Below are 27,478 nucleotides of genomic sequence, written 5' to 3'. Positions count from 1 at the left end.
AAGATGGCAACGTGACATTGCTGAAATATCAGAAATATTTATTAAAGTGTAATTTAATTTATATTCGTATCTACATTGTTCAATTCCTTAAGTGATTTAATAATGCATAACCAATGTATAAGCCTGTCTACGAGAATGAACAAAGCTAGTAATCACTTTTAAATGTATATACTGTAAAACAGAAACAAATTACTGCTGAAATAATTATTGCATGCAAATGATCAACTAGACCAGTACTAACATATGCAGCAAACTACAAAAATGAGACAAGTTAATGAAACAATTGAGATGAAACTATTCAAACAATTGAATGGATAACTACATTAAACAAAATCAGGAACTCGCATATCAGAAAAAAAAAAAAAAAAAAATATATATATATATATATAAAATACAGCCAAATAAATGATTGCATTTAAAAATGGAAAAATCATATAGAAATAATACAGGATACCAGATAGGCAAAGAAAGTAAAGATCTGGATAACAAACAGAAAGAGAAGCAAAGGTAGACTGAGGAGAAGATGGTGGGATGATCTTGAAAATGGCAACACTACAAGCAACAAGACTTAATAGTGAAGATGAACATCAATTAGCACTTTGCGACCCTGATAAGTCTGTTCCAAATATCATATGCTAATACAGTCAACTTTCACTTTAGCAATCCTATAGGGACCTGAAGAATAGTCCCAAAGCTACAATGTTATGATTAAAAAAAGCATTACTGTATCGAAGAAATAAATAAACATAAAATTAATTTTTTTTTTTTTTAAATAACGAAATCTTTGTTGTGATCATAATTAAAAGAAACATGTATTAACCACAGTGAAAATTACTTAATTGTAAATATTTCATCCAAAGTATCTTAGGACATCATCAGTACAGTAGTTTAAAACAATAATAGGAATAACATACAGTTAGGACGCATGATTACAATAGAATCTCATTAAACGTGCATAACGTGTTACAGAAGTAAAAAAATAAAATAAAATAATTTAAAAAAATAACAATTATTATTATTTAACACAATTTTTTATGACAATTTCCCATACTTTAGGAATAGTAAGAATATCGTTGCAGAAATCTGGCCTCTCGCAACATGGAATTGAAAATCCAAACCATAGGATCCATTGGGAAAAGTCTAAACTTTTACATAGATCTTTATATAAACATGCATGTTTATACAAAGAAAGTTCTGAAGCCCTACTACACAGACCAAACTTAAACAATAACGATGTTCTTACTATTCCTAAAGTATGGGAAATTGTCATACAAAATTGTGTTAAATATATATATATATATATATTTTTTTTTTTTTTACTTCTGTAACACGTTACGCACGTTTAATGAGATTCCATTGTAATCATGCGCCCTAACTGTATGTTATTCCTATTATTGTTTTAAACTACTGTACTGATGATGTCCTAAGATACTTAGGATGAAATATTTACAATTGAATAATTTTCACTGTGGTTAATACGTGTGTTTCTTTTAATTATAAAATCAAATAAATTTAACACGATTAATGATATTTTCAAGTCAAATTTAATACAAAGAAATACAAGAAGAAAATTCAGTGGTTCGGCTAAAGTGAAATAAGAACAATGATTTGATCAACTAAAGAATAACATAAGCAGAAATTAATTTTTTGAGAACGGCAGGATGCATTAAACACTGAATGGCATTCTTCTCCTGGCTTTACAACTTTTATGAGTTTTAGCTTGCAAAATAATTTTTAGCATTCTTTTCTTTTCTGTACAATGTTCTTCCAATTCTTAACTTTTCAAGTTATAAAATCTTTTTGCACATCACTAATCCATCTTTTTCTTGGTCTACCTTTCTTCCTAATGGTTTCCATCCAAATATTTTTTTTAACTCTGTCTTTTCCCATTCTTTCTGTATGCCCAAACCACACTATTCTCTGTGTCTTTATATATCTTATTATATCTTCACCATTAATTAGTTGTTCAAGTTCATTATTTGTTCAAATTCTCCATATTTCATTTTCTTCTTTTTATTGGTCCACATATTTACCTTTCAAAGATTCATAGTCTATTTATATATTTTTGTGTTAATGGCCACATTTCACATACATATGTTGTTACAGGTCTTATAATTGTTTTATAGAACTCTAATTTAGAATTACAATTAAGAATCTTATTATTATTACCATCTCCAAGACCTCATGGAGTCAAAGACTCATCTGGGAGGTCCTTTTATCATACAAACACACACAGCTCATCATACCGTGTTTTAAACACATTCAAACTCTTTGCAGACACCATATTCTCACACCCTCTTTATACAGTTTCCAGGGATGACCTCTGGTTCTCCCCTGATCTCCCACTATTCTCTGTAAAACTTCTCCAGCACTGATCCTATAACAACCCCTTACCAACTTGTAGGTCTCTATCATATCTCCCCTCTTCCTCCTGTCCACCAGACTCTGCAAATTACATCTTCTCAATCTTTCCTCATACTCGACATTCCAGAGGTCAGAAACTATCTTAGTCAGTCTCCTTTGGACCCTCCAACATCTTTTCATCCTTCTGAAAACCCGGTGACCAAATCTGGGCACAATAGTCCATGTGTGGCCTAATCAAAGCCTTATACAACGGAACAAGAATCTCCCTACTTCTACACGTCAGTGTCCTCTGCATCATTCCCAGAAGCCTTTGTTTTGTCTTCGCAATTCTGGGGATGTGTCCCCTAAATTTTAGATCCTTATCCACTATCACCCCCCAGATCTCTTATTTTCTCTACCTCCAACAATATATTCTCACCAAGCATAAATTCTGCATCCCATCTTCGTTTTCCAAATTTTAAAACCTTACATTTTGCAACATTGAACTCACATCCATATTTCTGTGCCCAATCACTCAATTTATTCAAGTCTTCTTGTAAGGCCACAACATCTTCACTACTCTTCATGGTTCGTCCCAACTTTGCATCATCTGTAAACAACTGAATATCTCCATCCAAATCTTCACCTATATCATTAATATACAAGTTAAACAACAATGGACCTAAAACAGACCCCTGAGGCACTCCAATAGAAACTTTCCTTTTCCTGGATATCGCTCCCCCATACACAACTTGTTGATACCTATCAGATAGCCAGTCTCCAATCCAATGCACCAATCTAATATCCAACCCCATCTACTCTAGTTTGACTGTCAACCTATCATGAGGTACTCTATTAAAAGCCTTTGCGAAATCCAAGTATATTACTGTGTATCCTTTTCCTCTGTAGAAGGAAGCAGTCACTTTATTGTAATAAGTAGATTACTAAAACATGACCTCCCTTTAGCAAATCCATGCTGTCCATCAAAGATAATATCATTGTTATCAACCCAACTCTGAATCCTAGTTCTCACAAGCTTCTCCAACAACTTAACCACAACAGATAGGCCTATAGTTTGATGCTTGAGTTCGATCACCTCCTTTAAGAAGTGGCACAATCTTGCCCTCCTTCCACTCCTTAGGAACTTGGTCAAGTTCCGAGTGCAAGACTCATATTAAAAAATATGTCAAGGCAGGTGTCAACTCCCTGGCACATTCTTTCAAAACATGTGGTGATATATTATCAAGTCCCACAGCCTTATTAACATCTAGTTTACTCAACTCCCCATACACCTCTTGCTCACCTACAGTCAGCCTCTCCTCCCCATCATCAACTGCACTCAATTCCTCCATGAAGTCACATTCACAAGATTAAAAGATCTTTATGAACTGCTCATTAAGTATCTCCACCACACATTCTGCATCAGCTGTCTTTATACCATTTTCTCCAATCAATGTCATCCTTCCATAATTATTCTTTCTTTTGCTGGCTACATATCGAAAGAACTCCCTAGGATTCTTTTTGTCTTCATTAGCTACCTGCTGTTCATACCTCTCTTTAGCTACTCTCACCAACCAAGTCACCCTCCTTGCTTGGTCTTTGTAGACCTCATGAAATTGGTTATTTCCACTTCTCTCATGTTGCCTCCACAATGCCCTTTTTCTCTGTATCACATGCTTAATCTCTTTATTCATCCATCTCACACCCACCTTATTTAACCTTCTCACCCTTGGAATACATTTAGACATTGCATCTACTAAACAGTTTTTGAAAATCCCCCAAGCTGCATTGATCTCTTTTCCAGCTAACTCCTCATTCCACACTACACCCGCAAGCTGTCTCCTGAGCTCTTCATAATCCCCCCCCCCCCCTGTAGTTCCACATATACCCTTTTCTCACAGAGGTCCTCGCACTGCTGGCAACCACCCAGGTAATCACCTCATGGTCACTCTCACCAATTGGTGGATGATTTGACACCTCATTTACAATTACATCCTCTGATGAGAGATGACCAAATCCAAGACCCTCAATCCTCGTGTGCCCTCTGTTACATACTGTCTGAGGTAGTTATCCTTAAAAAAACTCAAGAAACTAATTTTCTTCCAGTTACTATCTCATCATTCCAGTCTATATTGCCATAATTAAAATAACCATAATGATCACCCTTTTCTTATTTGCTTGGCTAATTTGATTATACATTTCATTATCAACACCACCCACATTTCCTAGTCTATAACAACATCCAACCAAGTATTTGATTCCATTCACCTCTATCTCACACCATACTGCCTCAAAACCACTGGCACTATTTCCCTCTTGCAGCTCTACTTTGTATGGACATAACTCTTTCTCTATCATCAATAGCACTCCCCCTCTCTTTTTACCCTTTCTATCCTCACGAAACACATCATACCCTTCCATCTCTATTCCTGTCTGGAATAGAGATGGAAGGGTGAACAGACACAATTAGTGCAACCATTTCATCTGCCTTGTTTGTTCTACTTCTAGCATTTGTATACAAACACAACAGCTAATTCCACTGATGCTACCACTCACTCACTGTGATCTCTCCATGCTCGACTGGGGCCATTTCCCTTTATACTTATTTCCAGTCATGACTATTATTACAACGTAACATTACAACCCTGACAAATCGCCCAGAATTGATCATATCTTAACTGATCTCATCTTTGGCCATATGATTAAAAACATGGGGAAAAAGAGTAGCCAAAAACTGCCTTCTGAAGATATGTAACACCTCTTGGAATGCAGGTAAACTACCAAAAATCTGGAAAACATCAGTCATTATACCCTTACTAAAACCTAACAAAAACCCAGTGACTGTAAAAGCTTTGACTAGCATTCTCTCTCTCTCTCTCTCTCTCTCTGTAAACTAAACGAAAGAATAATACATATCAGACTTATGAATTGGCTCTTAGAAAATAACAAGATCAACTTCTACCAAACTGCATACAGGTCTCAACACAGTACAGAAGATCAATTATTTTATCTTTGCTGATCAGTCATAAATGGCTTTCAAGAAAAACCACCAAAGAAAACAATAGCAATATTCTTCGATCTCACAGCTGCCTATGATTGCGTCTGGAGACAAAAGTTAATAAAAACTTAATCAGCATACGATACTGGAATAAGGTGGAATGCATTAATTAGGATTTCAGATTTCATGAAAGGAAGAAAAATGAAAGCAAAAGTTAATGGAATTTACTCCAACATGCATCGAACTTGGGCTGGAGTCCCACAAGATTCTGTTTTAAGCCCACTCCTAGTTCTCATCTATATGAACAATATCCATCCTCACATAACAAATGACACAAAAATGCTATGCAGATGATATGGCAATCAGGCACACAAGCAGTAATCCTCAACAATCTGAAAAAGTCCTAAATAATTCAATAAAAGACTTAGAAAGATGGGCAAAGGAACAAACTACAGATAAACCCAGAAAAAACAAAACTGAGCATCTTCTCCACTAATAGAAAAAATAGACACAATCACAACCCTCAAATTAAAATATATAATACCAAAATAGAAAAAACAGAGTCTACAAAATAGTTAGGCCTAACCCTAGATACTGAATTGATATTTACAACTCATGTTTACAAATATATCTAATAAAGCTCTTAAAAAACTTAATATCATCAAAAGGCTTTGTGATATTACATATACGGAACTCAAAACTACATATACGGAACTCACATGACCCACTATGGAATATGCCTCATTAATCTGGGCTCCAGCTTCTACTAGCTCAAAAGAAAAACTTGACAAAGTACAATCAAGAGCAGCAAAAATTATCATAGGTGCAGTTTCATCCACAAATAATTTAAAAGCTCAACAAGAGTGTGGGCTTCACATACTAGAAGACAGAAGAAAACTCTCCACAGTTAAAATTCACTAACAGAATCAGGAGCCACCAACAGGATCACATCTCACTCAGGACTTTCGATGCCCGGAGAAGAAAATCTAGACTAAAGAGATCATCTGCATTACAATATGATCAAGAAATTAGAAAACAGATTGACTTAGAGCACCTAACCATTGAAATAAGAAAAGAGCCATTCTTTTCCACTAGTCTACCAGAAAACACAATGATAAACTTAAATCTCCTCAAACCTTGTTCAAAAAAGGATTCACAGCAAGAAAATAAAAGAAAAAGACTTGACACTATACATCACTTAAATAAATAATCCAAACCACGTTATTGCCTACACTGATGAAGCACTCAACCAAGGAGGTTCAGGGGTTTTTCTAACTCTACCTGGAGGCAAGGAAATGTAAATCAAAACCACAGCTGGCAAAATAGCTTCAAACTCTCAAATCCAGTAATAAACATTACAGAAGGAATAACCATCTACAGTGACTCAAAATCTGCACTTGAAGCATTAAAAAATAGGAAAACAAAACTCATACAGGAAATTCATGAAGTACTAACAACCTTAAATTTGAAAAATAAGAACTGCACACTGCAATGGATACCAGCCTATGTAAATATTGAAGGCAATAAAAGAGCAGACAGACTAGCCAAAGAAGCAAGATACTTACCTCAAAAATTACACCCACTATCACTAACTGATGCTAACTCTGTTGCCAAAATAAAATTGGTAAAACAAACTATCAAGAAGAAGAATGAAATCAGTGAAATTAATGAAAATAGTGAAATAACCACAATCATCACCAGACTAAGGACAGAACATTTTAAAGGCATGAAAATTCAGCCAGACAGTAGTAGGAGCTATGAAAAACTGTCCAGGAGTTGAACTAACACCTGTCCATATTTATTCTTGTCCAGCAATTGCTGCTGCTCTACAGAAAATTGACAATAACTCTAGAGAAAAGCTCTACTCCATCAAAGTTCAACAGATTGCCAAAGCAGTTCTACAAATCCACGGTCATATCTAGAAGCTCTTCAATGGACTCGACAACAACTCTAGTAATAATTTCTTCTGATATATTATTGTTTGTTGTTATTAATGAACCTAATTATTTAAAACTATCTACAACATCAAAACTGTATTCACCTATATCTTGTAATATTTTTATGTACTGTCTTCCACATTGCATATATTTAGTCCTCTGTTTGTTAATTTGTAATCCAACTTCTTTAATGTTTCTATTAAGTTCTTCAAATTTCTTTTCTAATTCTTTTTTCCTATGACTTATTATTGCTATATCGTCTGCATATGCACATATTTGTATTATTTATTATTAATAAATCCTCTCATATTCATCATCAAATTTCTGATATATATGGCCACAGTTTTATTGTAAATTTATTTTTATTATTAGGTATTTTATTAGTCTTGTGAAGAATTTTGTTGATAGTATTTTTGCTATAGCTATTTTTTAGGAAAGTATTGCTGAGAATTTTTAATTCATGCATAACTGCTTGCTCATTGGAAGAAATCTTTAAAGCCATGTTTTTTTTAGTGTGTTAATGACACCTAGTTTTTGTGTTAGGTGGTGGTAAGAGTTTATGTGTATATATTGGCCAGTATGTGTAGGCTTAGGGTAATCAGCAAAGGAAAGATTGCTGGAAGGAAAACATGTGGCAAGCATATCTAGAAATGGAAGTGTGTTCTGACTTTCAATTCCAATTGTGAATTGTATGCATTTGTGTTGACTGTTTAGGTAGTTGAGGAAGTTGTTTAAAGTCTGGCAGCCATAGGGCCAGATAACAAAAATATCAATGTATCTAAGCCAAACTTTGAGTTTGGAATAAAGTAATCCAGAGTACTTTGCTCAAAAGCTTCCACGTAAAAGTTAGCAATTAGGAGGTGGGGGTAACGGCAAGCCAATGGATGTGCCTTCTTTTTGCATGTAAAAAGTATTTTGTCACACAAGCAGAACGTAGCACATGGGAAAAGAGTGCTGTGATACTAGGTGGAAATTTGTCTGTGAAAGAAGAAATGTGTCAATGATTGATTGATTGTGACATTTGTGAAAGGTAGATTCATAAATGAATAATAATATCATATTTATCCAATGTGTTGTCCTCAATTTTTTTTTACAACGTATTGTGCATTTTTTATATAGGAGGGAGAATGGCCTACTGACTCCTTGAGTGTTGATGCTAGTTTCATGGCTAGATGATGATGATTGGGGTTGTTCATACCTTCAACTATTGGCCGAAGCTGTATGCTCTGCTTATGAATCTTAGGCAAACCATAAATTCTCAGGAGTAAGAATGGTGTGGAAGTAGTTTTATAACTGTGTCTGCTGGACAGGAAGTGACTGATTTAAGTAATTCTACTGTTTTCTTTTTAATCAGATTAGTTGAGTTATATTTCAAAAGTTGATAGATGTTGTCTGAGACTGATTCATTTTTTAAAGAACAGTTGCTCAGTTTTAAATAACCATGGCACTGCCTTTTCCAGCTCCAGTAATTATATCATCATCATCATGATCAAATTCCTGCCATGTACCCTCAAGGGAAGTACAGGATATGATAGTACTACATGAAAAATTTACATCATTACTAACTCCCTATCTACAATTTTCCTCCAAATCAGCCTGTTACTTGTCAAAACTCCAACATTATCAGATCTTATATTTCTATTGTCTAAGGCACTTTGTACCATATCAATCCACCTATATATCTTGGTCTTCCTCTGAGTCTTTTTCCTGCCAACCTGGCAAAGAACACTTGTTTGGCTAATCTTTCCTCGCCCATTCTGTTTAAGTGACCATACCACCTGAGATTAGCTCTGTTAATGCATTCCTGGATGCTGACAATTTCCTAATATCCTCGTTTTTAATATGATATTGCCATTGTTGCCATCTGTTCACGCCTCTCATATCTGCGGTCTCTAGTCTTTGGTCAAGTGTTTTACTTCTGACCCAGCTCTCAGATACATAAGTTAAAACTGGTTTGAACACTGTCTTGTATACAGCTAATTTAGTGTTCCGACTAATCATCATCATCATCAAATTTCTGCCATGTACCCTCAAGGGGTGTACAGGATATGATAGTACGACATGAAAAAATTACATCATTATTAATTTCCTATCTACAATTTTCTTCCAAATCAGTCTGTTACTTGTCAAGACTCCAATATTATCAGATCTTATATTTCTATCGTCTAAAGCACTTTGTACAGTATCAATCCACCTATATCCTGGTCTTCCTCTAGGTCATTTTGCTGCCAACCTGGCAGAGAACACTTGTTTTGCTAATCTTTCCTCGCCCATTCTGTTTAAGTGACCATACCACCTGAGATTAGCTCTGCTAACACATTCCTGGATGCTGACAATGTCAAGTTCTTTCCTAATATCCTCGTTTTTAATATGATATTGCCATTGATGCCATCTGTTCACGCCTATAATCTTTCTCAGGACTCTCATAACTGTGGTCTCTAGTCTTTGGTCAAGTGTTTTACTTCTGACCCAGCTCTCAGATCCATAAGTTAAAACTGGTTTGAACACTGTCTTGTACACAGCTAATTTAGTGTTCCGACTAATTTCTCTCTTATTACATATGAATTTATTCAATTGACTTCCCACCATACCAGCTTTGCTTATTCTGTTGTCTATTTCTATATTTAATTTACCATCTTCAGTAAAAATCGTGCCGAAATAGCCGAAATGTTTTACTTGTTCCACAGGTTCTCCATTCACAACACAGTTGACATTTTCAATGATTCTGCCTATTTTCATTGTCTTTGTCTTTTTATTGCTGACCTTCATACCATATCTATTACAACAGCTATTCAATTTAGTCAGAGAATCTTGCAGACTTGTAACGGATTTATTTAGAAGTATAACATCATCCGCATAAAGCAAAGAGCTGACATTAACATCTCCAATTTTGATATCATGTTTAATACCACTTTCTTTCATAATGTGATCCATATAGATAATGAATAACAGAGGGGATAATGTACATCCTTGTCTCACACCAGATTTAACATTAAACCATCTTCCTGTACTTCCTTCAATTCTAACTGCTGACTTACAACTCAAATAAAGACTAAGTATTGCTTGATATAATGCCCCATTGACACCATATAACCTCAGCGTATTGAATAGCTTCTCTCTTGGCACCTTGTCATATGCCTTTTCCAGATCGACAAAACTTAAATACAGATCTTTGTTATATTCCCATGCTTTCTCAACTATTTGTCGTAAAGTGAAGATCTGATCCTGACAGCCTCTATTTGGCCTGAATCCAGCTTGTTCTTCACCAAGCTTTTCTTCCACAATTCTTCTCAACCGTTTCTCAAGTATACTTGCATAGATCTTGCCAGGAACACTCAGTAGGGAAATACCTCTGTAATTCTCACACGCAGTTTTATTTCCCTTTTTATATATGGGTACTATGAGAGCTCTACTCCAGTCATCGGGAATTCGTCCCTCTGTCCAGGCATTCTGAACTATGCAGTGCAGCCACTGTAAGACTCTTATACCACCATACTTCAGCATTTCTGGTCGAATATCATCTACTCCTGCTGCCTTTCCACATTTCAAGCCTTTGATGGCTTTTTCTACTTCTAGTATGGATATGTATTTCTGACTGCATGCCTGGTCAGTGTTTTTTACCACTGTGCTGTCATCACTGCTTTTTTCATTTAGCAGTTTTTCAAAGTAATTACTCCATACTTCAAGAATATCTTTTTCTCACGTTTTCATGTCACCTTTATCATCTCTAATTCCTTTTACAGCACTCTTTCCTCCATTCTTAAGCTTCTTCAACAACCTCCAGAATATTTTGCCACCTTCTTGATATTTATTTTCTATATTCTTGCCAAAGTCCTCCCATGACTTTTGTTTAGCTAGTTTTACACAGTGTTTAGCATTCTTGCATTTGTCTCTATATTCTCTAAGAGCACAAGCTGACTTATTTGACAGGAACTTTTGGTATGCTTTCTTCTTTTCCTTCACTGCCTCTTTAACTTCCTGTGTCCACCAGGGAGTTCTGATTTTTTTATCCTTACAGATAACCTCACCACATGCCTCTCTGGCAGAATCAATCAATGTTTTCTTCAGACTTTGCCACTGAATCTCCAAGGTTTGATTCCTGTTCTCAAACTCATTCATTTTTTCTTCAATAATCTTTGTGTATTTTAGCCTACAGTTCACATCTGAGAGCTGCTCAACTTTTATTCGCTTTAAAACTTTCTTACATGTTATTCTTTTCAATATGAAATTCAATTTTATCCTGCTCAAGACTAAATAGTGATCACTTCCAATTTCAAATCCTCTGTACACTCTGGTGTCCTGCACCAGGGAAAAAACATCACTATCAACAATAACATAATCAATGAGGCTTTTCTTATTTTCTTCTCTCCATATGAATTTGTGCACATTTTTATGTTGGAACATGGTGTTAGTAATAACCAGTCCATGTCCTGACCAGAAATCCAACAGATATTTGCCATTATTATTAGCTTTGCTCTTTTCTCCAAATTTTCCCAAAATATTTTTGTATGTCTCACAATCATTTCCTACTCTGCTATTTAGATCCCCAACAAGGACCAACTTTTCATTTTTCATTGTGTCAGTTGCTTTTTCTAAAGCCTCAAAAAATTCCTCCACTTCTACCTTAGTAGAACCTTCTGTGGGATCATAGGCACAAATAAGTCTCATTGTCCAGTTACCCATTCTCATATTTGCCCACATTACTCTACTTGAGACTGACTGCCATTCAAGAAGATTAGCCTCGTATTTTGTGTTGAATACTATGGCTACTCCTTCTTTTCCTTGATTGTCATTGCCTGAATATAACATTTTGTATTTATTGCTCAGAAAGATCTCACCAGTTTTGGTCTTTTTTGTTTCAGTCACCCCTATTATGTCGATCTGGTACTTATCTAATTCCTCAGCTAGCTAATTTAGTGTTCCGACTAATTATATATTGTTAAATTGTGAATGAAACTATGTTGTGTAATTTATTTTTTTCATTCACATTTAACATTGCTTATTATGTATTAATCATGATTTGTAAAAATAATTATTTATTATTCCTTAATTTAGGATTACTATTTAAATATTTATTCTAAATTTAACCTACTATTAAATTATTAAACAATAATATCTGTAGAATTTATGATAACTAAAATATATATATGATGTAACGAAAAGTATTATTATAATTAATTCAGTACGTAATGAAAAAGCTGATTAAGTAGCTCAAATATTCTGTTTATTCTTATTTGTGAAAATTTAACGTTATGTAATCACTCATGTAGTAGTAGAGCATTGTATTACATTAGCGAAATGCTTGCGTTCATTTGTGGAGACGCATGAAATAAACAAGCACGAGTCGAAGAGAGCGTGACCTTCGGACTGAAAGGAGAGAAAAAGATATAGAAGATTTTTAATTAGAGAAGAGAGAGGAAGTTTCTGCGGAGCGGGAAGGAAGGTAGGATACAAGCAAAGGAAGTGGAAGAAAATTATAAGTTCTCTAGGGCAGAAATTCATGAGAATAGTGTTTAGAAGTGAGCCAAAACGTAGTGAATCATATACTTAGCTGCAAGTGAAGTCAGCTGTTGTAAAAGAAAATTAATGCCGTAACCGGATAAATAAAGAACTGGACAGTCAATGGAAAATTCTGATTAGTTCCAGTTAGTCTAGGATTACGTCTCAATTCTATGTTGCCCTGAGAAGAATTATATTGAAATTAGCTAGATTGAGAAAAGTAAACAAAGAAGATATCAGTGCCTTATTGATGTGTTTAATAGAGTAGTGAAGCGCGATTAACAGTAGTTCAGTTAAATTGTTGGAGAATTTTTATTTGTGTTCCGCTAACGTAAATAAGTTAATTCATAAGTGTGCTCACAATTGATGTATTGAAGATTGTATCTGGTAAGAGTAGTCATACTTGTTTGTTTGTTCTAACATTAACATATCTTCGAAGTTCAAAGTCCGAAATAAGATTGCTTGGAATATTGTCTACCTTGATTAGTGCTTCCTGTGAATTTAAACATTAAGTACAGCTGATAGATATATGGAGACTGATTAAATAAGAAGTTTCGTTTTATTAACTTGAGTTAAGAAAGCTTGTGATTTTGAAACTGTGAATTGTATGCGAAAGTTTAGAATATTGAATTGGCATGAGTGACTTAGCAAGATGTATTAAGTTGATTGTATTGTTTCATTTTAAAGCAGAATTCTTGTATTTGCTATATATATCATATATTAAATGTTTTATTTTGTTAGTCTAAATATTGTGTTTGCCTGAATTCCTTTTTATTGCACCGTTCATAAATATTCGAATCTTGCAGGAACCCCAAGTGGAATAGTAAATAATTTGGCCTAAATAAATGAGGAGACTGCTAACTTAATTAAAAATTGATCCTACTATTTTATATACACTAATCTAAGAATAGGGTGGCGCAGTATAATTATAAATTTCCCTACTTTTGGATCGGTGATCAATTTGCAATTAGTTGTTATATTGATAAGAGTGACTTGAACCAAGATGGCGGATTTAGAACATAACATGAAAATAGAACGTCACGACAATACGTATAATGAGTATAAATTTATTTGTTGATTGTGTCTACTCTATGATCTTATATCCTTTCCGTAAATCTTGGTCCACAAGGAGATGTGCTTTGCATTATGGGAGATGCTGAGGCAAATGATCAGAACTTATTCCACCTTTACCACGAGTTACCCCAGTCCTGAAAATACTTCAGGCGCAAACTTTGTTTGCTTACACTTGGATAAAGGATTAAACCAAATATATAACTGGTAGCATAGCCAAGTGAAAAAAAAAAACTTCCATCAACCATATAAGTGTTCATTCATCTATATTCAGCTGGCTACCCACCATACCAGCTTTGCTTATTCTGTTGTCTATTTCCAGATTTAACCTGCCACTTTCATTAAAAACTGTGTCTAAATATGTGAAATATTTCACTTATTCTATATAAGATCTCCATTCAGAATGCAGCTGAAGTTTTCTATGTTTCTACCAATTTTCATAGTTTTGGTCTTTTTATTACTGATTTTCATGCCAAATTTGTTACAGCTGTTATTCAATTTAATAAGATAATCCTGGAGACTTGCAATAGATGCATTTAGGAGTGCAACATTATCTGTATAAAGCTAACAGCTAAGTTTGACATCTCCAATTCTAATATCAGGCCCAATGCCACTTTCTCTGATAATGTGATCCATATAGATGATGAATAAAAGTGGAGATAATATGCATCGTTGTCTTACCTTGGATTTTACATCAGACCATCTTTCTGTACTTCCTTCAATTTTGAAAATATTTTCTGGCACCTTGTTATATGCCTCTTCCAGATCTACAAAACTTAAGTACAGATCCTTGTCATATTCCCAGGATTTCTCAACCATTTTTCTTAAAGTGAAAATGTTATCTTGAGAACCTCTATTTGTCCTGAACTCAGCTTGTTCTTCTCTAAGTTTCTCTTCCACAATCTTACCTGAAGAGAAATTCCTCTGTATTTTAAATGTTTAATAAAATTTTGTGTCCAGTTGCTATCATCAGTTTGTAGAATAATAGGATTAAAAAAAAATCAGAAAAGTTAGGAAACTAATGAAATATGAGTAATCAAATAAAAAGTATTTATAGTATTAATACTTTATAAATGTACAAATATGTTTGATTATTGATTAGATATGAATCTTTTGTCTTTTTGAACAATTCCTAAGGGGGAAACTTTATACTAGAATTTTGAAAGAAAAGTTTCCTTGAACGGCTTTTCTTGTGATACTCAAGGTAAATTTTCTTCCTGAGAAAGGCTAATCTTCATAACAGAAATAGCGAGCAACTCATAAAGGATATTAACCCTTTAACTGCTGAGAACGTATTATTACGGGCTCAGAAATACACACCTGCTTTGCTGAGCTCGTATATGTACGTTTGGCGCACCTCCCATATTCAGACAATTATTTAGTATGGAAAGCATCAACGTAAGATATTCAAACTTCGCGGGTAGGTTTCACCATCTATTGCCAACCAATTGAAGTTTATTTGGCTTTGGTTTCTGTCCTTGTATGACATCTAAAGAGAAAAATTTGAACTGGTGCAACTAATCATATGCAGCACGATGTATAAACCATGTGACTGCGGGGATTTCAGGGATGTCACGATATTGCGTCTACCAGTAAATATCCGCATTATCTTACTGATGATCAAATCGATGAATTGTTAATAACAAATGAGTCGGGAGAAGAATTGTGTACTTTAGATGAAGAAGATCCTAGTGATGTAAGTGTTACAAGCAAGCAAGATAGTGACAAAAGTCTCGATACGAACATGCGAAAGCGAATGAGTACCAAAGATGTATTATTCAAGTAGTGTGATGATGCATTTACTCCAAGTGTACACGAATTTGATACCAGTAATTCAAGATTAATCACAGGTAATATCACTGATGATTCTTCAGCTTTAGATATTTATGAACAATTTTTTACCATAGAACTAATGACAACAATAGCTGACAAAACAAACAAGTTTCATACCTTCACCACAAATAATAGACCAACTACACCATCTTCACGACTAAAGCAGTGGAAAAACACCACCCCTCAAGAACTTTACATTTTTCTAGCTATTACAAAAAACCATTTTTCTGGATATGACCATACTAAATTCCCATTGTCTCTATAATGTAAAATTTGGAAAAAAACACAAACTTAGCAGACTACCAACTCATGCTTACCAGTGAAATAATTCAAAAGTACCATATCCCCAAAACAACAGGGAGGGTAAAAGGACGTCTATCGCCTGGAGATCAACCACTGCATCTCAAAGAAAGGCATTTCCCTTCTCTTGTACCTTCTACTGAGAAGAAGAAGAATGCAGCTCGAGTTTGTTATGACTGTTCCAATACCACTTTTGAGCAGAAGAAGCGTCATGAGAGCCGGTATATGTGCACCAAATGTGACGTTCGACTCTGCATACAGCCCTGTTTTGAAAAATATCATTCCATGCTAAATTTTTAGGATTTTCATACCCTGGCACTTGGTAGGCATAGTAATAACTGTGTTGTAAATAATAATGCTCTTTATATATTTCAAATTTATGTAGAAATTTGATTAATTTCTACATAAATGAATGTGTATGCATAATCAAGTGAACACCCCTCGATTATGCAAATTTTTATAAAACACTATTATTGCCATTTTTGTGAGTGAACAAGTGTATATTAAGAATGCATGATGCTGTCCAGACTTCTTACTTCAGTAAGAATTTTAATTGATTTTATTTATAAATTTTTTGCAAAATTAATTCAGCACATGGGATAATGTTAGTAGAATATAAAATCAGCAGTTAAAGGGTTAAACATTAATAGTACGAACAAGAATCATAGCCTTTATTTTGCAAATAGAAAGTTTTTAAAATGCAATAATTTTTTTTTAATAAACAACACAGCCATTATATTTGACACCTTTTAATGTCTTTAAATTACCAAACCATTTATAAATGCACATAAGAATTTTGTTTTTGTATTTAGAAGAAAATTTTATTACAAAATTCATTTTATTGTTTAAATCTGCATATGAAAGAAATTAGAAATGTAGCTTTAAAAGAATAGAATCAAATATAAGTTTAACAAAAATATTCATATTATATGACAAATTGTATCCAATATTTAAATATATTAGATAATACATTTAATATGAAAGGAAAAATTTTACTTACTGCTTGCATGAAATCTGTAAGAGACTGCTTATATCTGTGAATGAGAGAATCGATTAATGTGCCTCGTGCTACAGCACACCTGGAGTGAATTGCTAGCTCTTCATCACATAACACTTCATATGTTTTAGCACAAGCTTCCAGAACTTCAGTGTCATTGTGACGTTCAACTATTTCATGAATAAGTTTCAAAAGGCTATCCAAATTCTATAAAATATAAAATTAAAAAGCCATAACATCATCTTAATCACTTAACAGAAAAAACAAGTATCAACATAATATTTTTAACAATGAAATATGTTATAATATGAAATTAAAGCCATATGAATTATGGCTATAATTTTATACAAAATTATAAAAATATGAATTATAACCATAAAATTATAATCCTGTGCAGCCCTGTGAAAATCGCATCTGTTTCCACAGATGCCATTTTGTGGCATGTCAGAAGAAACACCATTATAAATTTTATTCTAGTTGCTGACTAGAGGAACCTCCCCCCTCACCTAGTTGTTTTTTCCAGCTCATTCCTGCATTAGTCAATCTTTGACACAGTTGAGTTCCCCTTCCTGGAATAATTTCTAATCTTTCAACTTAAGAAAATAGACCATAGAACTATTCTGGACAATGTATTATTGTCTGAAATAGTTTTAAGGTTTAAGATACAAGATGGTAATAGTTGTCTTCCATACTCTCTCTCTCCTATGATACCTCAGGAAATGTCAACAGCCTTGGACTCAATCTTCCAAAACAGAGCTTAGAGAGCTCAAGGCACGGAAGCTTCACATTAGTTGTGTTTGCCCAACTAACGCTTTCAGAAACAGAAATACAAGACATACATAATATACATATTGTGTTTATATAATCCCCCAGGGACTTTGACACAGTTGAGTTCCTCCTCCTGGAAACTTTCGTTTCTAATCTTTTAATTGCAATTGTAAGTATGAGCTTGGCACACCTGGGGTACCTGAGCTAAATATGGTCTCCTTCACTCTTTCAGCCATACTTCTTTCCTGTCTTGTTCTTTGTCTTCATCCATTTTTCAACTCCTCTATTAACATCTATAGAAGAGGACAAGATACTATAACCTTTACTATCCTAATTTCTTCTAACTCTGGAGGGGTTCCTGCACTCTCCTATGAAGCTATTAGAGTAATCGAGGGCTAAGGGTCATTTTCCTTTAATAACTACTAACCAAGGCAAATTTAATGACCTTAAGGTGGCAGCCCACCATCAAGCTAGACTGCAGGAGGCCAATAACCCCCTCAATTGAACTGAAACTCACTAAAAAGACGCAAGACAATTCACAAATCACAGACCATATTGGAAATGACCCAGCTTGGAGAATGGATACAATTCGCACACGAACACAAAAACGGAAAAAGAAGATATCTAATATTTGGAAGCTAGCAACATGGAACATTAGAAGTATGCATCATAAAATACAAGAATTAGACCAAACCTTGGAAAAACAAAAAAATGATAGCTACCATTATAGAATGAAAGAAAAAAGAAAAAGGAACAGATGAAACCGAGAATTATATCAATCTTTATAGTGAAGTAAAGATGGAGGAAAGGGAAAAGTCAGGCGTAATGATGTTCGTACATAAATCTTTGAAAAGAAATATTATGCATTACAACTTCTGGAATGATAAAATCATAGAGACAAGACTAAAGATATATAGAGGATATCTGACAATATTAGGCACCTATGCTCCAGAAGAGGGAAAAATCAATGATTTCTTTATTCGAATATTCGAATCATGATGTTGTTACACTTTTTGGATGTCCTTTATGTGGATCATCTTCAAAGCTGGTATGGCCACGTTTAAACTTGGCAGCTCATTTCTTAATTGTCGAAAATGAATGCCCATAAACTTTTATGAACTTCGAATGAATCTCTTTTGGCGTTAAACCTTATTTTACAAAGAATTTTATAACTGCACGATACTCAATTTCATCCATTTTAAGGGATACTGACAACACTTTTGCTTCAGACAGCTATATAAAACAAACCTACTTGATAGAATGACTTGCAATTTTACATGGATGCTTATGATAGATGTACCAACTTAGAAAAAAAAAATTGTGTTGCTAGTATTGCCATCTATGGCCGAGGCTGAGAACTTTTTAGACCACCCTCGTATAGCAACACTCCACTATGTATTTGATCTCGTTAGAAATCAAATACATAGTAGGGTTTTGTTACAGACATGGTCGATTGTTTGCTGGTGATGACAAAATGCATCACCAATTGAATTTAATAGGTGCTAAAAGAGTAAATCATGAGTGACTTTATTCGAACATTGATTGGGTAGTGGTAAAATCTCATAAGAACAACAAAACCAAATTTATTGAGCTGTTTCAAGACAACTTCCTCAAGAAGCATTTGACAGAAGGAACTTGAGTAAAGAGTATCGGGAGGTAAATGTGTTCTTCCTTGGGTGACAGTGATCATATTTTACTGACTTGGGAAGTAACAAAATATATGGAAGTTCTATTCAGAAAAAAGGTTACATGGTGAACTACAAAGCAGGAAATTAGAACGAACTGAGCAGTATACTAGGTTCTGTCCTGTGGTATTGGTTGCTAGCAGGGCATGCCTTTTCCGAAAAGAGAACGTTTCAGACCACCCTCGTATGTCAGTCACTTCCAACTTTATCTAGAATATTCTATTACAAATGTTACTCTTTTGCCAGAAGGTTAGAAAAATATTACATAAAATAGATATTAAAACGCCTTCTGATCCTGATGGTATCCCACCAGCTGTGCTCAAGAGATGTGCTCCTGAACTAATGTCTGTCATCTCTACACTGCATTATACTCAGCTGGCATCCACATATATTGGTGGATTCCAAAAACAAGTGCTTACATCAAATTACCAATCTACTGCTTTTACATCAATGCCAAGACGAAATCGAGTAATAATAGTATTCTTCAACACCTTCAATAATAGTATTCAACATCTGGAAAACTTAACTAATTGGTGACTACCAATATGGATTCTGCTAGACAGGATTCATAGCAGATCTCCTTGCATATCATCCACATCTGGAGATGTACAATGAAAAGAATCGGAAGAACTTGTGCTATTGCACTAGACATTTCCCAAGGCATTTGATTGAGTTTGGCATTGAGGTCTTCTCAGCAAATTGCCATTTCATGGTTTGCTTTTAACTCTTTGTAATTGGATTGCCAGTTTTCCTTAGGGCTCTGTTGTTATCTGTCCTCCCCTCTCTCTCACACACAGTGTGCACATTAAGTAATGAGTTTTTTTTTTTTTTTTTTTTACAGTAGAGTCCTTTGAATAAAAGTAACAAATGTGTTTATAGTTTTGACCGCTAGAGGGTGTTAAAATTGCAATAACAATTTTCAAGTCAGGTGACGCAGCAGTTTTTGTGCGACAACCATTGAAGTAAGAGTATGAGAGTGTCAGAAGTTGTGTCATGGAGCAAAGAGCTGTGATAAAATTTTACTGTAAATTAGGGAAAACTGCTACAGAAGTGTACCACGAGCTAAAAAAAAAGTTTAGGGTGTTGAACGTCTGAGCCATGCACAGGTTGTCAAAAATTTCATCTATGTTGTCAAACTTTCATCCATGCAGTTCATCAAAAATCATGATGTGTTCCACTGGTTTTCAATGTTTAAAGGAGAGAGAGGGAGTCCTGGACTCCCTCCCTCCTTTAATGATGAACCACACTGTAGACTGCACAGACAAATAAAAGCTAGGGAAATTGTTGTCCATGAGTGAATAACCACTAGGCGACTTGCTGTACAGCTTTGTGTAGGTAAGGAAATGGCCAGATTAATCTTAGAGAAAGATTGGTTTGAGGTTTGTGCCACACACACACACACACACACACATTGACACACGAACAAAGAGAGCACTAGTTGCATGTTGTCAAAATTTCATCCATGCAGTTCATCAAAGATCATGATGATGTGTTGCAAAAAACTGTCACTAGTGATGAAAGTTGGTGTTTTCAGTTTAATCTAGAAATTGAATGCCAGAGCATGGAATGGATTGTTTTCTCCCCAGTAGAAGAAAGTCAGGTTGCAAAAATCACATCAAGACAATGGTCATAGTTTTTTTTTTTTTTTTTAACACTGCTGGAATTATCCAAGGCAAATTTGTTGCTGAGGGCACCACAGTGAATGGTCAGTATTATTTAGGAGTAATTCAACATCTACACATCTGGATGGCAAGTGACAGAAAAGAATTGTTCCATAACAACAATTGGTTTCCGTTGCATGACAACACACTGTGTGCTGCCTGTGAAGCAGTTTTTGGTTTCAAAGTTGATTTGTGTGATCAAACATTCCCCCTTTGAATCTGTGTAATTCACAATTTCAAATATAGTTCTTTGTTTTGATATAATAATTGTTGTCTCATTACTTAACAGGCAACTGTGTACATATAAATGACTTTCTCTCAGTGACAGGAAGCCCTAATTAAAATTTTTCTGATAACAGCATTCGTCATTCCTCCTATTCATATGACAAACCATGCAGTACTCATCAGTTCAAGCTTCAAGATTATCTACTATGTGCCATAAATACTGATCTCTGTATCATTCTTTTGATAGAGTGATAGTTCCTTTCCCTTTAATTTTGATAATGCTCAGCTGAATGTTCAAGACCAGGTCTTTCTTCTAGGACTGACAATAACCCAAGCCCTACCAGCACAAAAGCATCACTTCTATAGCATCTTCAATATATACTGAGGATGCTATAGAAGTGACTATCGGTTAATTGGAACAGCTATTATTTGGGACAAACTTAAAGAACAAATCAAATCAAGAAAAGTTCCAGAGTTTTCTTCACTTATTTGGGAGAGGAGATGCAGTGTTCAAGTGTTCAAAATATGACCATCACTCCTCTCACAGACTCGGCTTGTATGGCATATTTAAAAAAAAAAAATAAAATAAATAAATTAACAGCCTATTTTTCTACCCACTGCACAGTGAAAGCTTCTCCCATTGCAGGAGGTTTTGAGTCTACTACTCCCAGTCCATATTGGGAGAGGACAATCACAAACATCCATGCCTACGTGGGATTCGAGCCCACAGCCTCTTTACTGAAGAGCAGATATGCTAACCACTCAGCCAACCAGGCTGACATATAGCATATTATAGGGGACAATTTCTAATTAGCCTTAGCTGAGTGCACTTGTGTCATCTTTCATGCTGCGCCAATGCCTAATCAAAAAAAGCATAGATTTTTCAGTGCTCTGTTGTTTGATAGTTTTATTTTTAATTTTATAAAATTTTGGATGCTTACCAAAATGTCATATAAAGATTTATCACTAGCCAAAAAACTGTCTGACTGTTGATATTGACAATTAGGATTAGGAAAATGTATATGTGTACATATTTTGCTATTGTAATTAATTTCAATATGATTTGTTGCTATGCAAAATGTTAGTTTGTCTTTTTAACTATTAACATGAAACTTCACATAATTAGGGCAACCACTTAAGCGGGGCCAAAATGTTCTAGTCCTTATGTGTCCCAATTAACCAGAATATTTACAGTAGATTCTGGTTAATTGGGATTCGCCGATAGTTCTTCGGCATGAAACTCATAGATCGTAGTTTTTGATCTTAGAGTTTCGCATACTGGCTGTAAAATAATAAGGGATTTTAATCCCCTTAATTTAGCTACAGACACGATTTGAACACAATGTAACTTTCCTGTTTTTAGTTCTTTTGAAATCAGTTTTGGATGTGTTGATAGTTTTTTTTTTTTTTTTTTGCAGCTGTGTCAGTTTTTGGTATTAGCAGTAAAGGAAGATGCAGTTCTTGATGAAAGTTGTGATATACCAGATTCTTCACTTGTAGAGCTCCACTTGATTTTTTATTTTTTATTTTTTTAAATGAAGGCTTTTTAAAGTGGAGTGGGGATAATTGTTTCCCTGTCTGTAAGGATTACACTGGCCAACACAATTTTCGCTGACTTTTATATGAGACTTGTTTTTTACTAATTTGGGTGCACTGATTTCAAATATGAAACCCATTTTTTTTTCCTCTATGGCATTTTCTTTTTGCTAATTTGTAAGTTTTTGATAGTTTTAAGGAGGCAGTACTATTTAGAGGATCAAAAAAATCGATTTTTTAATATTATTTTCTGAAAGTATGTACTTTTAAAAATCTGTTCCTAACTTTTTATCAAGAAATTCGAAAAATTCCCAAAGATATAGCCTATTATTCAAAGCGGTGCGCAGATCAGAATTGGAGTGCTCACCGCTCTTGCTTGTTAGTAAACGTCCTTTATAAATTGGCACGGCTATTTCATTGGAATGAGCAACTGGCCGAATTGCTGAGTCGAGATTTGGATACACAATTTTTTTCTTATTCTGGGTAGTGACCTCTCCTCATAATGTAAAGCAGTATTACATCTCCTAGGAGCTGTGTTTTCACATTATGAGAAAATATTAAGGATAGTGAGGGAGCTTGCTCCACCTTTGCTTCGAGTTGCCTTGGTGTTGTACTACCAAGTGGTCACCTTACACTTGGATTCGCCAATAGTTCTTCGGCATGAAACTCGTAAATTGTAGTTTACGATCTTAGAGTTTCGCATACTGGCTGTAAAATAATAAGGGATTTTTATCCCCATAATTTAACTAACTTTGCCAGAAAATATAGTCATTTGGCTTTTCATCTTAATTATTTGTCTGTAGCTGTCAAAAAATACCCGGTGTACTTTTTTTTGAACAAGACACTACTTCACACCTGCTAACTCTACACAAAGCCCAAATCTGCCCAACCCTAGAATGTTGCTCCCATGTTTGTGGTGGAGCACCAAAAATCCTCTTTAAGATTAATCAATTCTATCCAGAAGAGGGCAATATGGCTAATTAATGATTCCTCCCTCCCCTCTCTCTCACACACATACCCATTTCAAACCCTCTCTCACAGATGTTCAGTTTCTCCCTTGTACCTCTTATACAGACTTTCATGGACAGTGCTCTGCTGAATTGGCCACTATTATTCCTCCACTCTCCTCCAAAATCATTAAAACAAGAGTCATTGCTAACCAACAGCCCTTTACAGTCCATCTTGAAATACACCAAACCAACTTCACTGCCTCTTCCTTCATCCCATCTACTTCCCTTTGGAACAGTCTTCCCCCACTCTACCTTCTCCAAAGATTACAGCCCTCAGCTGTTCAAGCAAAGTGTGAACAGATTCCTCCTTTCATCTATTTCTCTTGCCCACACACACACACACACAGCACTAATGTGCTATAGGTCTTGTGGCCTTTTGTGTGAATCAGATCTATCTATCTATCTATCTATATGTAAATAAGTTTTTTTACCTTGGGAATAATGTATATTAGGGTTACCAAGTAATTTTATAAACTTGGTTATTTTACTCCTAATCCCAAGTAAGCAAACAGTTAAATTTGCACCCGAACGTAGTTTAAGTCTAAAGGTGGTGCAACACCATAGTAACTCATTGTAAAGGTGGGTAAAGCTCTGATCACTATTCTTAGTATTTTCTATAATGTAAAGCACATCTCACTAAGAGATGTATACTGCAATACATTATGGGTGGGGTCACTACCCAGACCGGTTTCAACCTTTTTTGAGGTCTCCTCAGTGAGTAGCTAGACTCTAAATACCATGGTTTTAGTAATACAGAGTAATATGGTGGTGCAACACCATAGTAATACCATGGTGTTGCACCACCTTTAGACTTGAACTACATTCAGGTGCAAACTTAACTGTTTGCTTACTTGGGATTAGGAGTAAAATAACCAAGTTTATAAAATTACTTGGTAACCCTAATATACATTATTCCCAAGGTAAAAAAAAAATTATTTATATCTATATCTCCTCAAAGGGTAGTGACCCCACCCATAATGTATTACAGTATACATCTCTTAGTGAGATGTGCTTTACCCACCTTTACAATGAGTTGCTATGGTGTTGCACCACCTTTAGATCTGAACTACTTTCATGCGCAAACTTAACTGTTTGCTTACTTGGGATTAGGAGTAAAATAACCAAGTTTATAAAATTACTTGGTAACCCTAATATATATATATATATATGACAATCAAGCCTTTGTCCCTGAGTGCTCTGCTGGTGAATAAGTTTAAGGAGAAATATGATAGGCATTGTGATTAATATGGGTCTCCCACAATAAGTCTTCAGACTCCATAGAGATGACCATGTAGTGATAATCACTTATTTTTAAACATAATGGGATAACATACACAATGGCAATTTCTTGATAAATACTCTCAAGGAGTTTACAGAAAAGAATCCATAGCTTAGTCAGTAAAGAGGCTGTTCAATGGCTGGAAAGACAGAGGGTTCAAAATTTTGTCTAGAATGAAAACTTTTGTTAAGGCTTTTCAACTGAAGGTCGGTTAGCTGGTCTCATATGGAGGTGGCAGAATTTTTTTCTGCTGCAAGACAGATAATGCAGCCAGAGAATACATAAGAGACTAAGACATAGCAGACTGAGTAAATAAGAACTTTCCCACATAGCAATAATTAGATTCAGAAAAAACCATGTTAGATGGCTGTGGCAGTACATTAATGAAATTTACATTATTACTAGCTTCTATCAACTTTCTTCAAACAATCTATTATTCATCATATCATCCATATCAGTTTCCTGAGGCACTACAAACTACATCAATTCATCTATATCTTGGCCTTCAAATGAATTCCCCCCCCCCATCACCTTGACACTGAACACTGCTTTGTTAATCATACCTCTTCCATTCTGTTTAAGTGATGCTACTGCTTTAGGTCAGGTATGTTTACACATTTTTAAATATTAACAATATCGAGATTCCTTATAGTGGTTTCATTTATAACATGATTCTGTCAGTGATGTCATTATCCCCCCCCCACACACACACAACCACCAATTTTCCCTGGAATTCTCATACTGTGACCAGCAACCTCTTTTCATCTTTAATCAATTTAATTTTCAAATTTCTAAAATCAAATTATGTCCAAGTCTCAGATCAAAGCATTAAAACTTGTTTGAACATTTATATTGATCTTTTAAGTGCTTTGGATGATTTTTCTCTTATTGCATATATATAATTTATTCAATTCACAATCCTTTCATACCAGCTTTGCTTATTCTATTATCTATTTCCATATTTAATATGCATCTTCAATAGATATGGGCCTAAACAGCCAAAATATTTTATTTGTTCTATGGGTTCCCCTTTCAGGATGTCTTTTTATTGCTGATTTCATGCCAAATTTGTCATTTGTCACAGCAGTTATTTATTTAAGAGTATCAGAACATCTGTCTAAAACAAAGACCTGAGATTAGCATCTCCAATTTTAATATCAGATTTAACGCCACTTTCCATCATAATGTAATCCATACAGAATAATAATAACAGTGGAGATAGTATGCATAGTAGATCTGAATGGATGAATTCCCTTACATATTAAAGGATACAGACCAGTCCTCATTTTGGTGACTTGTTTCTGAATCCTCTCTGCTACTTTTGCATCCTCAAGAAATTCCAAATGATGAAATCTGTGCACAATAGTCAAGATGTGGTATATTAAGGAGTATATGTACAGCATATGCAAATGAATAAGCTTATAAGAAATAGTAAATGGTAAGAATCATATTTACCAATAGGATATTCTCATAATGAATAGTGCATAACATTTCAGGAAAATTAATATTTTAGATGGCCAGAAGAAGTAACAAATATAAATTTATGGGAATGATATGAAAACACCTATAGTACTGGTTTCAGGGCAGCTCGTCCAATCAAAATCTCGTCCATTACTTTTCTCGTCCAGTAGGACATTTTGTCCAATCTTATTCATCCACTGCTATTTGTCCAATTGAAAATAATTGGACGAAATGCCCTGAAAGCACCTGGATTTGAGGTTATTCATCCAATCCTATTTTGATTTGAAAATAATTGGACGAAATGCCCTGAAAGCACCTGGGTTGGGTTAGGTTAGGTCTGATTAAATGCCATTCATCTGCTCACGGCAACTTTTATATTTTATTTGTTACACAGCAACTTGTACTAGGTTAGTCAGTTGACACAGGTGACAATAATAGTCAGTTGACATCGATAGGACAAATTGAGATTGGACGAAATGTCCGACTGGACGAGTTGAGATTGGACGAAATGTCCAACTGGACGAGTGTTCCATTGGACAAACTTAAAAGGACAAAAAAATCTTGGACCAACTGCTCTCAAACTATAGTACTACTTACTTTCTTTCTTCATCCCATAGTCTACAAAAGACTATATTTCCTAATACCTGAATAGATATTAGGAAATATTCCTCATAGAAATCTTCCACTTAGTCATTGATTGACATTTTGCTTTTAGCTGTGTAAATGATGCACCTATCCAACTTTTCATATTGTCTATCCAGTTTATTCTATGTCTACCTCTTTTTTTGAGTTTCTGGAATAAGTACTTCAAGAATTTGCATTGGGAGATCATTTTATCTGCTGATATGACCAAGCAATGCAAGTTGTTTCCTTTG

At 34.8% G+C, this 27,478-nt stretch overlaps 1 protein-coding gene across 2 annotated transcripts in view; it reads right to left on the bottom strand.

Annotated features, from left to right (window-relative positions):
- The window catches only part of SA1 (stromal antigen), a 327,847-nt gene that overhangs the window by 113,913 nt on the left and 186,456 nt on the right, over nt 1-27,478 (bottom strand). For both annotated transcript variants that reach the window (XM_090413330.1, XM_090413331.1), the window contains exon 14: nt 16,982-17,185. In XM_090413330.1, coding sequence (XP_090269456.1) covers nt 16,982-17,185 — 204 coding nt within the window. The remainder of the gene's footprint in view (nt 1-16,981; nt 17,186-27,478) is intronic.

Source organism: Typopeltis vanoorti, chromosome 24 (assembly GCF_054136105.1).
Source record: "Typopeltis vanoorti isolate ZY-2024b chromosome 24, IOZ_Tvanoo_1.0, whole genome shotgun sequence".
Taxonomy (NCBI): Eukaryota; Metazoa; Arthropoda; class Arachnida; order Uropygi; family Thelyphonidae; genus Typopeltis; species Typopeltis vanoorti.
Note: the sequence above shows the minus strand (reverse complement) of the source record. Positions and strands in the feature narration are given on the sequence as shown.